Source organism: Ips typographus, linkage group LG3 (genome assembly GCF_016097725.1).
Source record: "Ips typographus isolate SLU linkage group LG3, UJ_Ityp_2.0, whole genome shotgun sequence".
Classification (NCBI taxonomy): domain Eukaryota; kingdom Metazoa; phylum Arthropoda; class Insecta; order Coleoptera; family Curculionidae; genus Ips; species Ips typographus.
The window spans coordinates 2248875-2267628 of NC_138424.1; the positions used below are offsets into that span (position 1 = coordinate 2248875).

Below are 18754 nucleotides of genomic sequence, written 5' to 3' on the forward strand. Positions count from 1 at the left end.
GAAAAGTGCCACTAAACCACTAAAATCATTTAATGTTCAACAGGGGTATTATTTCATCAATAATGACACCTATTAAGGTCAATTATCTAAGAAATAATACCCTAGGGCGTTATTTTTCATAATGGCCTCAGGTGAGGGCATTATTTTTATAATGCCCTTTGGCTATTTTTTAACTACATATCTACAGAATGAAAGTCGGACATTAAACATTGAAGACACCACAGACATTACAGGAAATAATGCCCACTGTGAGGCCCACAGGCCCTCGTGTTCTACCCTCTCGACCTCATGCATTATTGTCTTTATAATGCCCTTGGTATCTTAATTACTATTTAGTCTAAATCCATTTTGTTAGGGCCTGTGGGGAAGAGATATGAAACTCATTGTACCATCCGCAGTAGAGGTGATCAGAAAGGTTTCCTGTGTCCTGTCCTAACCTAACCTAACAAAATGGGTTTGTTGTGTCAGTGTTTTTTTCTGCATACGGAGCTTTATTGCCCCCTTTAAACCATTTTTTAATTCACTTATTCTAAATAACATGGGTCTCACTTCTTTCTTGGGGCATATACTTAGGGCCCGCTATTTCCGAAAGGGGGTACTTTTCAACCATACTTTATAAGGGCACTTTGGCGTTTCTTTTTTTTGTACTTTCTACCCTTTAAGTATCCTACAATCAATTTGGACCACCCTGTATTTCTGGACAGCACATTTTAGGCTGTAAAGTAGGCTTTAAAAAACTGAATCGTATGATGAATAGTGTCCCATTTGAATTAGTGTGATTTTTGACCTGTTTTGGACATTTTTATGAAAAACGATAGAAGTCAAACAAGAGTCAGGTCAACGCTAGAATAAAGTTTATTTTCTCATTTGTTTGGAAAAATATACAAGTACAAAAGTTTTAGAGAGTATTGAGATGCATAGTCTAAAATTACTTTTGGATTTACAGGGTGGTTCATAAAGGCATTAAATCCATATATTTTTCTTAGATAAATCCATAAATGTTTTATTTTTGTGCGTCACTTACAACAATAATTTAAATAAAGTTTAGTTTACTTAAGATAACTTAAGAAAAAAAAATAAATAAATCAGAGACTATTAAAATTTAGGGAGTGTTTTGATTGGTCAAAACTGGTCACGTGGGCCTTACACAAAATTTTACCATAGAATACTAATAAAGCTATACTAAGAGGGAAAGATGAAGCTAGAAGTCAATTAGATTTTCAACTTGGTAGACTATACTTGACTGCTCAAACACGTGGCAAGTTCTGACCAATAGAAGTGCAGCAATATTTTCAAGGTTTTTATTTTGATTTCAAGATGATTTGACGCTAACCAATCACAAAAAATATATCTATTTATATTTTAATTTAAGAATCTGTAATTCCTTATAAATTGAAATGTCAAACAAAAAATACGTACATAATCCATACCTTTCAAATGTCGGTGTGTAATGTTTTTAGTTAAAATTGAGTTTGTTTTATGCGATTTTTACGTTCCTATTTAGTTTCGCTTTCCCAGTTTAACAAAGAAGAACGCATTAGTTTTAGTACAGAGGTACGGCCCGAAATGGGAATTGATTTAAATAAAACTGATCATATTTTGGATCATTATTATAATAGACCGTTTGATTTTCTGCCTCGAATTTTATTACCCTATTAGCGTTATGTGGGCGTTGGTATAACAGTTTTATTGGTCACGTTTAAAAGCCCAGTAAATTTTGCGTTATTGCTGAAATTGTTGAAAATAGAAAGTTAACTTGTTTTTAATATTAGAGGAGTTCATGTGATGAGTGAATTAAGAAAATGATCGGAGAAAAATAAACCACTTTTTGTCCCTTACATCAACAATTTCCTGGATGAGATTTTCATCGTTGTAGAATTTCAAAGTGAATGTCGTCGAAACGGGTTCGATCCTATCTCGGCGAATAATTGCCTCGAGCTTTTTAATGGGTACTCGGGTACCACCTATTTGACCAAAGAGCGCCATTTTACCGCATTAGTGTATCGCTTAATTATTATTAGCGGCCCGATTAACGTTTCCCATTCAAATGAGTTTGTCGAAAAAAAAATTGGCAGGATTACGTCCTCGGTACCGATTTAATAACGCTAAATATTACACGGGTAAATGCAAATAAACTGGCACTTAAACCAGTTTTACCAACCTGAGAAAGTTCAACTTCCACACTAATTTACGCGTACATCCTAAGCATAAAATAATACTGGAACATGTTAGTACTGTTTGACTAGACTTAAATAGCGTGGCGGATTTGAATAAATATACGATTGTTTTTCATAAAACGCAAATAAACAAAATTTTGGCTGGTCAAGCACAAAACAAAAAATCAGTTCTAAAAAAGAATAGAAAGTCTAGTTTTTCAAACGAAACACATTCTTATAATTCTGTCTGATTCTCTGTTCAAAATTAAAGAAGTTTGTATTACGCCACTTGTTTAAAAAAAAATCACCTTTTAAATTGATACATTGAACTACCCTGTAACTGTCAAAATAACCGAATTAATGAAAGTTAAAGTAATAGTTGTCAAATTTAGTCAAAACCGTCTTTATTGTCACACACAACTATATCTAGACTTTTTTATGTCAATGGATAGAAAATAAAATGGGCTTTCAAAAAAATATGCTTTGTTTGGCCGCCAGAGGGCTGTAAAGCTAACTAAATGTTTTCCTTGACTGTTACACCTCTAATATCTTTAAAGGATTTTTTTTTTAATCGGGCAGATACGGCCCTGATATTTGGCACAAACCTAGCACAATAATTGACAAATCTAGGGTAGTAGCAAGACTGTAGAAAACAATCATTAAGGTCGATTTTCGCTTGGACTAACTGGCCAACCTAACGCGCAAACCCCATTAGGATAGTGGCGGCGTTTCAGGCAAATTTGACCTTTAAATTAAAATTTTTCAAAAAATTTCCAAGCATTACGTCGTGGTAGATCTAGTAAGTCACGTGACCGTGTTTTCCTAATTTTCTATAGTCAAATTAGCCTTTGACCAGTCAAAAAATGTTTGTTGTACATCCTGTCACTAAACCGTAAATAACACACGTGTATTTGTAGCACTTTTTGTATATATTTTTATATGTCGATGTACAGCCAATGAAATGAGCGTATAAAAATCGATTGGTTGAGCAAATCAACAATATTTGGTTTTCTTGTCCAAATATTGACCTGTTTATGGTCGATTTAACAGTACCAAACTTCCAGTTACATTGAATTTACGGTACCGCAATGTTTGCTACGTTATTTATCGGGAACGTTTACGGATTAGAATATTCTGCGCGCCGTTTATTTAATAAAACTTGATTTATTCCTTCTAATCTAATGACTTCGTACTATAAATTATGCTATGCGTAACGCCTAGTTTATTATTTGTTTTAATAAACGCTGCCCGCCAATTATCTCGATAAACAAATTAGCTTCGCGGACGATAGAGAAGAGTCATCGCCACAAAGTTTGACCGTAAAATCGCTTTTCAATTTACTAAGAAAATAAACGAAAGTTTCCAACAAACACGTCATATTTTTTAACACTTGAAACTAATGATTCCCGTCAAATCTGTTAACAATCGGCCACACAAGATGTTGACAAAAGCTTCCCTTCTCTATTAAACCACCTTGCAATATCTCATAAACATAACTCAATGGCATTTCAATAGCGACAGCGCATAACTTAGCGAAAACGAACGACAACTATCATTAGATTCCACAGAAATATATCAATATCCTAAAATCTCCCTTGATTGATTTCCATGCAGGGCAAATATATTACCAGTCTCAACTTGACCAAATGATTTTTAACGGAACAACCCGAAGAAGATAGTCATCGGCGTTTATCCATTATACGAGCGGGTTATTAATGGATCGGTTTTTCGACCTTGAAGGGCCCGGTGATTTTTTTTCTGAAGGAAGAGGAAGAATGTTGGCAGGCTCCAATTAGAGTGTCAATGAAGAATAAAGAAGTGCCTCCGCCCTTGACCTTAACCGTTGTATAATAAGATATTTCTTATCCATTAAGCCGTAAATTTTGGTGAAGAATTTAACAGTTATGCACACACCCTGTAATTTGCCCGGTAACATACACTGCCCGACGTAAGATTATATCAATTGAGTTCAGTTTACCAGAACAGTTTAGCCACTTTAATGTGAAAATTGCCATCCTAATTGCCAGTTCTTCAAGATACAGGGTGTCAAACTTGTAAATTGATTGATTTGGCATAAACTAGTGGTGGGTGTTTTAAAAACATTTTCTAAAACCTTAGAGTATTCTACGTTTTGCAAAAAACCCACCGTTTTTTTGAAGAAAATTACATTTTATAATGAAAAACAACTGATTTTCTTTTTTGAACCTGATCTAAAAGTTTATAAGTAAATAAACATTAAACAATGTTTTAAGTTTTGAAAATGGGAATAATTAGTTAATTCTTAAATATAATTTTTCTTAAAAACTCTTTTAATTCTTTTCCCTTTTAAATTCCATGATTTTTGGTCATGGATTGATTTTCTAAAGTCTTGGTGTTTTCTAAAAAGTGTTTCTAAAGTACACATTTTTTCTGTTGCGTACAAGTTAAGAGCAAAAAAACTTTGTGAACCTACCAAATCTCCAAAGCTGCTTTATGTGTAAAATCAGCTGTTTTTCATCATAAAACGCAATTTTTTTGAAAAATCAGTTTTTAAAAAATTTTAAAGAATAATTTCTGATGTAGAGGAGCCAAAAAACCTGGTAAACCCAAAATCTGCACTGCTTTATGCAAAATCAAAAATGTCAAATTTTGACTTTGACAACTTTGAAACTTGTTCTCGTATTTTCGGATGAACTATCTCTCCTTACGGTTTTGTAATACCCTGTATAAGTGACAAGTTAATTTTTGCTCCAAAAATTATACTCAACCAAATCCAAAGGAGAGAAATTGCCAAAATTGTGTATTATAAATTTTGGAGATAAAATTGTATTCTACCAGACTTAATTAACGCCAAAATTGGAGGATATAATTTTTGTCTGTGTGTGTCTAAGTCAAAAGTGATATTCTACCAAAATAAAAAAAAAAATCTTCACGCCACAAATTTCACTTGACTGAAAGAAGAAAAAATTGAAAATAGAGAGAAGGAAAGACGCAAAAGTTAGAGAATATAATTTTTTCTCCAAAAATTGTCTTCTACCAGATTAAGTAAAAAAAGACCAGATTAAGTAAAGAAGAAGAAATGAAAGGAGAGAAGAAAAGACGAGAAAAAGGGATCAAAATTAGAGGATATAATTTCTGCACCAAGAATGATATTTTCCCAAATTAAGAGGAATTGGCGCTAAAACATACTCTACCAGATTAAAAGAAAAATCGAAAAAAGAATGCCAAAAGAATTAATTTTTGTATCAAAAATATAAAATATAAAACAATAATTTTACATTTTAATTAACATTTTTTTTTGCCATGCCAATTTCACATTTTATATTAGTTATCAAGAGTAAACCAAAAATTAGACTTACCCTGTGGACGGTTTGTGTATTCTCCTCGTTTCTCACTACAGATTCATCATCAGCCACTTCTTGACATAGATCCAAGAAGGGAGAGACTCCCACTTTTTCACTGACACACTCACTATCACTCTCGGTTCTTTGACACTCAAAACTTTCCAGTACGTTTTGCTTGAATTTAATTTCGGTTTCATCGAACTGTCTTGAATCTAAACTGAAAAAATCACTTTCCTCCGACTTTACCGTTTCATCACTTATACTGCTCAGTGCTGATTGGAAGCTGTCTTCGACGCTGAGCGAGTTTTTCTCCTCTCCAGGTCCTTTGAGTTGGATTACATTAGCTACTGCGCGTTTCACTTCTTCCAACTCCGTGACCATCAACCCTTCGAACTCATCGTTGATTTCGTTTATTACCCCTTGCTGTATGTAGTTTTCCAGTTTAGAGTTGCTGGAGCATTGTGAATCTTTCGAAGAGCCGAGGACGCTTTTGCACTTTTTGAGATATTTTCTCACTTTTTTGGTTTTACTGCTTTTTGAGGGGTTGGGGGTTGAAGGGCCAGCATCCTTGCAATCTTCCTCTTTGGGTTTCCACGACTCTTCGTCGTAAGTGATGGCTTGCTGGTTGCTGGGCGTAACCTGTAATCAATATTTTGCTCCAGTTATTGTTAGATATTAATAAACCGGTTAACCTATAAACTTAAGTTTATACCCATAAAGACATGACCATTATTTAATAAATTATGGACTGTATTTATACTATGATTGTCGAAATTGGCGAATGCCTGCTGATTTATTTTCTAAGCGGTCAAAGTTGATTTATGGCCTTAGGTTTACTTGAGAAAATTGAAAAGTTCTGTTCTCCTTAAGCTACATGAAAGTGTCCAAATATGCCGGTTACGTGCTTATAAGAATGTCTCCCACGACCTAAAATTGTCGTTTAGATATTCCACCGCTTCCGAATTAACCACACACAATACACTGTCATACTTTACATTGTCACTCCTAATAAGGTGGACATTTTCAGGCTGATATTTCTATTTAGTTTCAGCTTTAATACCAGGTTGAGGTGAAGAATTTCTCAGACCATTTTAATGTATTGATCAGATAACGAAAAATGAGGCATAAAAATACTAATTACACGTGCCCAATTAAGATTGGATTGTTCGCTGTATAATTTTCAAAGAGTCATTCTGGGAAACACGTTCTGATATTACACAGGCAGGTGCAAGTCATCTTTTTAGTCTGCACGCATACAAATCACTATAAAAGTTAATTCAAACTGATTTCAAGTAAATCAACTAAAAATAAGTGGTCAACAAATTCTTATTATACTTTATTTATACTTAATTAACAATGTATTCAGTTCGTTGCACGCGATAAGGAAACTAAAAGACTTTTATAGGGCGTTTTATTAATAAATTACGTTGCGATGACCGCGTTTCACCACAAGAAACTGGAACAAATCAATGAAGTTTAATTTTTTTATCGTACACGAATTATAGTAGGAACCACACGGTTTAGTTAATATTGCTGTCCAGAATAAAGTTCTCTAAAGCTTAGTTTACATAGGCAGAATTTGCGGAAAATTTAACAGTGATTGGTCAAAAAAAATTACACACAAACTACGAACAGTGCTGTGATTTACTATAACGTACTTGTTATTTTTTTCTGGAAAATTAAATTTTTATAAATTTCATTATGGTTGAAATTACCGTGAAACAAATCACTTCTACAACAGGATTGTCCGTAAGAATCGAGGATGATTACAGACAAAACTAGCCCGTAAAAACAGCAAATTAGTTATTTCGGTAAAACATCCGATTGAAACTTAACATTTTGGTATAGACGTTTGATCGATTTTGCTTGAATCAAATCAAAATGGATAACGGAGTTTGCCTGGTTTCCAACTCAAGAAACAGTAAATGTCAAGTTTCATTGGTTGAATGCTCACGTGACTATGACGTTTTCTGACTTGTGGCCAATGTATGTTAATATTTCTCTGATTACTAGTTGGAGATTCTCTCTACGAGCAGACCTACTATTTGAAAACAAAACGATAGTATTAGAGATAATGTTCATGCGCCATCTGGACAAGAACTTGCAATTTAAAATGTTCTTTCTTTTGGTTTTATACACTATTTGACACTAAATTCAAAATTAAAAAAAGTATTGATTACGTGTATACCCTGTATTTGATCTAGTTAATCTTGTCATTTCTATGGCCACTCTAGTCTAACCCAGTGATGTAAAAGTGGTAATTTACCGGAAAATTACTCCATGTTTGAAAGAAAATTTTCCTGAATACTTGTCACTACCATGATCAAATTTGTTATTGTTATTGTTAAACTTGTCATGCATTTTAATGATTAAAAGTACATTAAACCTTAATTTGAATTGATATTAGATGTTTGGTTAAAAACGAATTATTTTTGAATTTTCAGATTATTCTAATTATTCCTGAAAGTCACCGGATATTTTTTGACAAAAATTGAAAATATACATCCATGGTCTAACCTCACCTCTCGAAAATTAATAGGTTAGAAAGAGATGGACATAATCCGGTACAAATGGAGCTATACTTTGAGCAACTCCCCTGCTAAAACGCTAACTGCTAACTAACTTTCTACTAATAATCCAAAACATTATTAACAAATTAACCGAAAAAAAGTTCTTGAGGCGTGTTTGGGGAGATGCTTAAAATGACAGCGTGTCACGTGATACCTGTTGCAGCTTGCAAACGAATAAGTCACGTGATACCCGATAACACGCTTTTTTTGTCGTTTCTTGACATTTTGCAAATTGGTAAATTTATCACAATAATCTGCCAGTTATCACGTGGCTACGCTGATTGTACACAATGTGGGGTCATGTGGCAATTGTCAAACTTAAGTCTGCTTAAAACAACTTGAGTACTAGTTAATAAGAGAAAGTAAATAATTAGTATCCAATAACAAAAATAATGCTTTGTCAGGGTCATTTTGCTTAAAGCGAGTGAAGCCAAATGTGACGTTTGACAGTTGATCGCAAGAAACATCATTTTTTTCACATCATCCAAGCTTTCTGACAGAGTGAATCGTGTGATTTTGACAGAAAGAGTGGGTCACATGAATATTGTTTAAATAAAATTTGAAATATGTAAAAAGTTTTACTTCTACTTTTACAAGAATCAGTGTATCATGTTCTCAAAGATTATGACAAATTTTTGCTGAGCATGCGCTTACAGTTGCTACAATTTAATTTTTCTGAAAAATTGAAATTAAAATATTTTTTAATCAAAAATTGAATTTAAAATTTTTCGATTTTTTTAAAAAAATGTTGGAAATCGGAATGTGTAGCATTTTTGAAAAGTATATCTCCAATTTCTACCTAAAAGCATAAAAATCCATTTTGCAACAGGAATTTTATTCTACAGGGTATATCTCACAAAAGTAAAAAGCCTGACAATATAAAACTTGTACAATATAATATTTTTTTTGTGTACCTCCTTTTATATAAGTTTGATTTGATTCAATTTTAATATCTTAATTTTATTATTACCTCAAAATAGAAGAGGTAGTAATTGTTTAACGTTTCCACAGAAGTGGTATTTAAACTGAAAACTTAAAAAAATAAAACAAATCTAAAACTAGAAACATTTCCAAAGCATATTTTTAATACTTTAAAACATCTTTAATGACACTGGATTTCGTATTATCTCAATACATTAATCTAATTTTTTGATGGAAAGTCGATAACACATAATCCAGAATGTCTTGTGCATTCCACTTTAACCATTCCTTAATGTAATCCCTTCAAATACACCCGTTCCTTTACTGACACCGGTATAATAGACTTATTAAGAAACGCCTTAATGGACTTGAAAGACGAATAGGGTGAGGAAGAATAGAAAAAAATTTTGAATTACCTTCCTGCTTTTCCTGATCATTTCTGCATAACACACTCATTGGCACTCTTTTACACTTTAAAGTTACGGAAACAAAGGTATACTCGGGTTGTCCTAGTTTCGTGTCCTACAGGGAAGCAATTAATAGCTCGATTGTACACTCAATGACCTAAAACACGCACAGTTGGTTGAATAAAGTATTAAAACTGTCCCCGATAGGGTTGCATTGAAATACCACTTTATTATGAATGAAACAAGTTGGACCATGACCTATAAATTTAAAACAATAAGTGTAAAAATAATTTTTTTTACACAGAATAAATGTTAGATAGAAATTACACCACAAACAAGAAAGGAAAACATATAGCACCAATAACCGAGAGCACTAAACTAAATTAGAGGGAGCTAATTCGATATTTCCGAAGCTCAAAGCTCTATCTTGCACAGACCTACTGGCAACGCTGGGGCGTCACGACGCTTTCCACCAGCAACGTTGCCGAACCAGCTAATCACGAAATAAGTTAACTCAGTGTGACAGTAACAATAGAGCCAAACATTCAGACAAAAAGCGTGGAAACTGGCAACACCGAGTTTAAGAGCGGAACGTGTAGAGCACACCCAAACAAGAGTTCATGAATGGAGTTTCTGACAAGTTTGGGAGTAATGGACCGGGAAAATGGAGAGGTAAAATGACGATGGTTGGTCTTTTAGGTTAACGAAAAGGTATACAGGGAAATGGTTGGAACACAATTTTTGATTTCGTAACTTAACGTTTAGACTAATTAGGAGGTGAACATATCAAAAGTTTATTTCATTCTGCCTTTACTTCATTTTTAAAAGGATTTATCACAGTAAGAGTTGTTTATGTAAAAAATGCTATACGTCTCTGAATTTTATGGTAAATGGCTACAGAACAAGTCTCAAAGCTGTATCCCACAGATTTCAAAAATACTGGCTGTAACTGTGTTTCAGTACATTTAAACTGACATTATTCTTTAATTTTTGATGGTCATTATCACACTTTCAGTAAGTGTAACTCCCAGATTTCGAAAATACTGACGGAAATGGTGTTTTATTGCATTTCTGACTTTCCTTCATTTTAAAAAGGATTGATCACAGTTTGAGTTAAGTAATTTGTTTATTGAAAAAATTACTACTAATTAGAAACAATTTACTGGTTACACAACAAATTTCAATGCCAAAAATACTGACTGAAACTATACTTTTTTCGAGGTTTTGTTGCCTGGACTATTTTGAGGAGTAAAATCCGATAGGTAAAAGGTTGAAATTATTATAAACTTTTGTCTGTAATTTGCAAGAACATTTTTATGTCGTATACGCCGATTTCAAGCGCACAAAACCCACAAAACAGAGAAAATTAGAAAATCATGTGCAGGCATTGAATATCGCATAAAAGGATATGCCAACGATATTTTCACACGGCGCTTTTCTGTGCCAATACGTTGTTTAAGAGTGTACTTGCAATGCTAAAGATAAGAAATTGCGAGTTTGGCGATCATGCAGCCGTGACTTACGGTTCGAAGTCAGGAAGACGGAAGACAAGTCGAGAGTGAAGAAAGAGGTTACATAACCATATTTTTATTACTAAAAATGTATTGTAATTCGACTCTGATCTAATTAGTGCTTCCAGTAACGTTTACAAGATTGCCACTTTGACACCAAGACCCAATTTTTTTGAGGAAAGACCTACAAAGTTTAAACTTACAGTTGCTTGTAAAAAGCAACTAAAACTACTTAACCATTTTGTGCTTGTATTCAGCCCGTTTTACGCAAATCTGCCGATAAAATTCCAATAATTATGATTGACGGAACGATATCCTATTACAAACGTCGGAACCAGCGGGATATTTATGCAAAACATAACGAGAAGAAAGATATGAATATCGCCCCTGGGTCGTAGAACGTTGGCCGTTTTATCGAGTTTAAAGCAATTTTAAAATGCAACTTTTGTTTCCTCGTTTCTTTAAAAGGTAGAGAATTTGTACTTGGAGGCTGTATGTGTATTTTTTGATTATTTTTTTGGACACGCGGCATCCTAAAGACTTTCACTAGTTGTTCCACTAGGGAATTTAATATCTAATTTATGTTAGTGAGTCGTATGATGATGACTTTCACCTTCACAGGTAACATCAACACAATAATGTGTGATATGTGGGTGTGCCAATGACATGGAATTGATGTGAATTTATGGGTTCAGCCCACAAAGGTCAAGTTATTTTTGATTTTTTTTTCACAGAGACGATCTTATCTATAGACTGACAAATAAACATTTTCAATGTCAATAATGAGTTGTCTTTTTCGCTTAATGAGGACGATTGACACTGACTGCGACTACAGGGAACTAAAACCGTTTGAACCGAATGTTTCAAACGTACTTAATCCTCAATTAAAAGGAGGCCGAGGCATTTCGCACTATTTATCGATCGCAGATATTCTGGGACAATGTTATCATTAGCGGCTGATCTGACATGTCATGGGAACAACAATAATATACAGCGGCGAACCAAATATTTTGCAACTCTTGGGTGTTGTAAAGACCGCCGCTGAGCACCACACCTTCGTCACATAGATTAATACCCTCTGACATGACACCGGTTGCGTCATAATTGCATCGGCACCATACAAAGACTCTATGCACCATTAGTAATAGGATATGATTCAATTTATTATGGTTATGACACCTTGTTTATTGTCGCACTTGGTCTTCTACGATTTTTTTATCTACAGCTTATTGTAATTTTTTGATTTGTTCAGTACTGCTGTATGTTATATCCTGTTAATAAAAAAACAGTAACAAAAGCACTCAATCTAATTGATTGAATTTGCATTCGTTTAAATCTCAAGAGAGTATGTCAATCAGTTTAATGAAGGGTTGTCCAACTTTCATTAATCTTTTAACCCCTTTGTGTAATGATCGTAAAACGGTTTTAATTCATTATCTCCACTAAAAGTGAATTTAGATCATTTATACTGGGATTTGTTGCTTTGAAGCAGATTTTAATCTCAGACCAAAAATTACAAAGTTGACAAATCATTCACCTTTTGTATGGTCAAAACAAATTTGCTTCTATTAATTAGTAAATGTCTGAAACCCCTGTTTAAACAAAATACCAGATCAAATAGTTACATTTTTCTAGACCGGTGGTGAAGGAGCCTTTTGCACGCTTAACTATTTTCATTAACACTTTCTTTCAGAGCCCTCTACAAGTGTCTTAAACTTTCCCAGAACTGTTTTAGATTGCCACAGGCCTTTAGGACCATTTTGAAAGTTTTCATAGACCTCTAAATGCTACTGAGAACGTTCTGAAAAGTTTCAGAGCCATCTACACCTGTTTTAGACTTTACCAGAACTGTTTTAGATTGCCAGACACCTCTAGGACCATTTAGAAAATTTCAACGACCTCTAAATGCTACTAAGAACTTTCTGAAAAGTTCCATAACCCTCTACAACGGTTTTAAACTCTCCCAGAACAGCTTTAGATTGCCAGAGGGCTCTAGGACCATTTTGAAAGTTCCATAGACCTCTAAATGATATTGAGAACCTTCTAAAATGTGCCAGAAACCTCTACAAACTGTCTTTAATCTTCTCAGAACTGTTTTAGATTGTCAGAGACCCTTAGGATTATTTTTAAAATTTCATATTTCTCTAAATGCTACTTACAACACTCTGAAAAGTTCCAGAGCCCTCTACAACGGTTTTAAGCTTTTCCAGAACACCTTTAGATGGCCAGAGGCCTTTAGGACCATTTTGAAAGTTTTCATAGACCTCTAAATGCTACTGAGAACGTTCTGAAAAGTTACAGAGCCATCTATACCTGTTTTAGAATTTTCCAGAACTGTTTTAGATTGCCAGACGCCTCTAGGACCATTTTGAAAATTTCAAAGACTTCTAACTACTACTAAGAACTTTCTGAAAAGTTCCATAACCCTCTACAACGGTTTTAAACTTTCCCAGAACAGCTTTAGATTGGCAGAGGGCTCTAGAACCATTTTGAAAGTTCCATAGACCTCTAAATGATATTGAGAACCTTCTAAAATGTGCCAGAAACCTCTACAAAGTGTCTTTAATCTTCTCAGAACTGTTTTAGATTGTCAGATACCTTTAGAATTATTTTGAAAATTTCATAGTCCTCTAAATGCTACTTACAACATTCTGAAAAGTTCCAGAGCCCTCTACAACGGTTTTAAGCTTTTCCAGAACAGCTTTAGATGGCCAGAGGCCTTTAGGACCATTTTGAAAGTTTTCATAGACCTCTAAATGCTACTGAGAACGTTCTGAAAAGTTACAGAGCCATCTATACCTGTTTTAGAATTTTCCAGAACTGTTTTAGATTGCCAGACGCCTCTAGGACCATTTTGAAAATTTCAAAGACTTCTAACTACTACTAAGAACTTTCTGAAAAGTTCCATAACCCTCTACAACGGTTTTAAACTTTCCCAGAACAGCTTTAGATTGGCAGAGGGCTCTAGAACCATTTTGAAAGTTCCATAGACCTCTAAATGATATTGAGAACCTTCTAAAATGTGCCAGAAACCTCTACAAAGTGTCTTTAATCTTCTCAGAACTGTTTTAGATTGTCAGATACCTTTAGAATTATTTTGAAAATTTCATAGTCCTCTAAATGCTACTTACAACATTCTGAAAAGTTCCAGAGCCCTCTACAACGGTTTTAAGCTTTTCCAGAACAGCTTTAGATGGCCAGAGGCCTTTAGGACCATTTTGAATGTTTTTATAGACCTCTAAATGCTACTGAGAACGTTCTGAAAAGTTACAGAGCCATCTATACCTGTTTTAGAATTTTCCAGAACTGTTTTAGATTGCCAGACGCCTCTAGGACCATTTTGAAAATTTCAAAGACCTCTAAATGCTACTAAGAACTTTCTGACAAGTTCCATAACCCTCTACAACGGTTTTAAACTTTCCCAGAACTGCTTTAGATTGCCAGAGGGCTCTAGGATCATTTTGAAAGTTCCATAGACTTCTAAATGATATTGAGAACCTTCTAAAATGTGCCAGACACCTCTACAAGTGTCTTTAATCTTCTCAGAACTGTTTTAGATTGTCAGAGGCCTTTAGGACCATTTTGAAAGTTTTCATAGACCTCTAAATGCTACTGAGAACGTTCTGAAAAGTTACAGAGCCATCTATACCTGTTTTAGAATTTTCCAGAACTGTTTTAGATTGCCAGACGCCTCTAGGACCATTTTGAACATTTCAAAGACCTCTAAATGCTACTAAGAACTTTCTGACAAGTTCCATAACCCTCTACAACGGTTTTAAACTTTCCCAGAACTGCTTTAGATTGCCAGAGGGCTCTAGGACCATTTTGAAAGTTCCATAGACCTCTAAATGATATTGAGAACCTTCTAAAATGTGCCAGACACCTCTACAAGTGTCTTTAATCTTCTCAGAACTGTTTTAGATTGTCAGAGACCTTTAGAACCGTTTTGAAATTTCCATAGACCTTTAAATGCTATAGAAAACTTTCTAAAAAGTTTCATAGGCCTTTACAACTGTCTTCAACAGCTAAGCCTTCATTTGACTGTGACATTTTGCACATGACCTGTCAAAGCATAATTTAGCTTAAGTTGGAACAAGGGCCCTTTAAATACATTGGTGCAAACCGCCATAAACATTCTAAGAATTGTAATTGTTGGAATATTAACTTTGATTGGTTGGTCATATACTCTACATATGATTTATTGTAGCCTTAATTTGTAACCTAAAACTATATTCAATTTGAGAATCAATCCATTTTTTTTCTTCTTGACAAAAGGAAAATGCAAATTTCCTATCTTGCATTGCACACAAGGCAGAATTATACAACTGCAAGGAAATGCATGAGTCAAACATAGCTAAGATTTTCAATGCAAGAAAAATTTAATATTGAGAGTTTTGCAAGACAAAGCAAGGAAAAATGTCTTGTCTTGTGAAAGACTATATATAAATCATTAAAATAGTCTATTTATTACGTTCTTTGTTGCTATAATTTCGCTTTACAAAACAAGGTTGAAATGTGTGACAAATCCGTATAACCAAAATTACTTTCCTCACTTAAATCGCGCTAATAAGCCACATTTAACACCAGCCATATGCGTCCAAATATAATTGATGTGTTACTTTTGTCCTGCCCCCATAACCATCTGTTTCCTTATCAAGATACCGGCTGCATTTTTACTTTCCAGTGACCTAAAATCGAATTTAACCCTTCGTTGTTATAGTACAATTTAAACTGATACGACATGCACAAGGTTTCATGTTTATATTTGCAAATTATCGTTTATGAACCCACTATCATTACACCAATAAGGTTTAGTGTCATCATATTCACCCCTCTGAAGACAGGAGTAACAGAGAATATTAAAAAAAAAACACGTCATCATAAATCGTCCTGATCTAGATCTCTTTAATGTTTAATCTATGCGTTTTATATCAATATAGTGAAACTCGAGAGTCAATATTGAAATAACGCCGGCATTTCTAAAATTTAGGCCAAATTTGTTCAGGCAAGGTTAATTGATGTGTAAATAAATGCCGGCTGCAATCTTCACATAGTAAAAAATGTAATCTTGGACTAAGTTTAATAGGATGAAAGCCTCAAAGGATTGTGGATGTTAAAAAATTAAAATAATTTAAAAAAAAAACAATAAAGAGTTTAATGAACCCAATTTTCACTAGATTCATCGTTCACAATGGAGTATTGTTAATAGGCGCATTATACGAATACTAACAGCAAGTCTTCCTGTTTTTGGTTTCATGGATTAATCAAACACCATAATACACTTACGGTTTTCTAATCTCGAATAACGCGAACCATTCTGCTGATATTGATTTACCGCAAGGTTCAGGAAAGTGTTATTAATTTCATCGGAAAAAGGAAATACAGTAGTCAGAGTCATTAGCAAAACATATGAGTCTGTGGTCGGCACCATATTAATTTCTTGGTGCTATTTCTTGTAAATTACTCACCCTGGTTCCTCCAAGTTCCAATCTGATGCGGGTGTATTTTTTCATCACCACTCTCCATAGCACGTAAGCCATTATGGCTTTTACTTCCGAACATTCCAAAGTCTTAAAAACAGTTCAACTAGTGTGAAATCACTTGAAAATTGAATATTGCTGATTATTATTGGTCTATGCATAACCAGGGTGCTAACCTGAAGATTTATGGTTATTCAATTAATGATTAGCAAGCTGAAATGTACTAAACGGTAGTAGAATATTACTTGTGTGTGAATGTGTGTTATGCAAATATACCAAAACCTAGTGTTACCCGTTACGTTAGCAATAATAACCTTTAAAGGTGTGAAAACCTTGAGTTGCAGTAAATTTTCCATGCGTGTCCAAGAAAAAATATATCTCTAAAGTGTGTTGTGTTTGTTGATAAAAAAGAGCTTTTTTAAAAGTTGTATTAATGGCAGATGACCAAAAAAAAAAAGAAATTGCAAAGTTCTAACAAACATAATTAATAGTTTTTCTAACAGAAATTCAGTTTTTGAGATATTGCACCTAACGTGACCTACGCACCTAAAAAAATGTCAAAAGATGTTTATTCTTAGAATAATTTAAAAGATATTTTGACTTTGTAAAAAACTGTGAACATTTGTTTGAAATTTACGGTTTTTCGGTATTGTCTCTCAAATTTGTAGCATCCTGTATACATACAGGGTTTCAGAATTTTTTTCTTATGGATGCCATATTGGATTTTTGCATATTTGAATTAAGCCTGTTTTTCTGATTATATGTTAGGTTCAGTCTGTCAATTTTACAGAAAACACAAAATCTGAACAATCCTTCGTTAGGTTAAATGACAGTGGTCACGTGATATTATTGCCATTTGCAACGCAATAATCATATGAGCAAATGTCACAAATCATATCCAAGGTATTGTAAAAATACAATTTTTGATAGGTCAGAAAAGCCTCCGTAACGTCACTTTACAGTGGGTCACATGATCATTGGTTTCAAAAATGCAAAATTATGTCACGTGCATAGGTTAAGTCAAGACGTAACACAGAATTAGGAAAAAAAAAATAGGAAAAATCAACCAGTCCAATTTAAAAATATTAAAATCCAATATGGCGCCTAAAGAAAAATCAAAATTGATTATGGTAATCAAAAAATTGAAACATGAGATGTTAAATATGATATTTCTAAGTTGTAAAGTAGAAAAAGTGGGAATGATAAAGTTGGATTAGTAAAAAAACAGTTTTTTTTTTATTTGGAGACTTTCACTACAGACACTCTGTACAGGGTAGTTAAGTAAAGATATCAAGACCCTACAAATTGGTATATTGAAAAATTATTATATTGAACCACCCTGTAGTTCTTAAAATAACCGATTACAGGGTGTTAAATTGGAAAGTGTTTGAATGTTTATATCCCAGTTAGTTTTTTAGTTTTTAATCAAATTATGCAACAACGCCCTAATCAAATCTTGTACCTTTTCAAACTGACACCTCTGTATAATTTTTAATAAAAAATTGAAAATCTACCAAACCTTTTAAAGTATGCTTACATTTATTTTAAAAAAAATGTTTATAATGCTCTATTGGCTCTTTGTGCAAAGTAAATTAAAATCTTGAAAAATGTCAAAATTGAGTGAACTTTGCTCTATTTTGCTTTTTTTCAAAATGACGGTTTTAGTGGGATTTCAGGCTTATTTACATATAACAATTTTTCCAATTTCAATGTTAATTGGAACGCAAATTGAGAAAACGTGAAAAAATCAGGTTTAAACTGATGTATTACGTATGTGCAGCTAAATTTGAGGCTCTAAGTTCAAAATTGAGATTTTGGCAAAAGGTTCTAAAATCTCATTTATCCTGTATTGGTATAGAAATTTTCTACCTGTATATCAAATCACTACTGACTCAATTGACAAATTTGCAGCAAATATCAGATCCGTATTTAAAATTATATTTTCAGTTCGTTTTACTTTAATTTATTTTGTTTAATAACATCAGATCCGTAACACAACTTTCAGTTCAGTGTTTTTTGATTGAAATCTCTCTAAAATAACTATTTCGGCTATTTAAGGCCCACAGGGTTGTATTTGAAATTTTTAGTACATTTGAGTAGTATTCTCAATTGTCTATCCAGTAGAATTAAAAACTTGAACTAGAAAAAGTTGTTTTAAATAGGACTTTCTTAAATTTAGTTGCTTTGATACTCTTAAACAAAATATATGGTTCAGTTAGCTTGATAATTAATAATTTTGAGTTTGACCTAGAAGAAACTAAAACAAACTCATGTTGTGATCAAAATAATTAAAAAAAAAGTAGATCAATTTAAGACGAAACGGTACAAAAATGTATATAATATACCGGAACTGTTGTTTTAAAATTGCCATGTAATTCTTGTGGGT

The 18754-nt window shown here is 33.4% G+C and overlaps 1 protein-coding gene across 6 annotated transcripts in view; it reads right to left on the minus strand.

Annotated features, from left to right (window-relative positions):
- LOC145726627 (puratrophin-1-like) overlaps nucleotides 1-18754 on the minus strand; it is a 164001-nt gene that overhangs the window by 139290 nt on the left and 5957 nt on the right. For 3 of the 6 annotated variants that reach the window (XM_081975806.1, XM_081975804.1, XM_081975801.1), the window contains exon 2: nucleotides 5495-6118. In XM_081975806.1, the coding sequence (XP_081831932.1) occupies nucleotides 5495-6118 (624 nt within the window). Of the gene's footprint in view, nucleotides 1-5494; nucleotides 6119-9386; nucleotides 9423-16356; nucleotides 16545-18754 lie in introns of those variants that run through there. The other 3 variants (XM_081975802.1, XM_081975803.1, XM_081975805.1) reach the window with 3 other exon arrangements.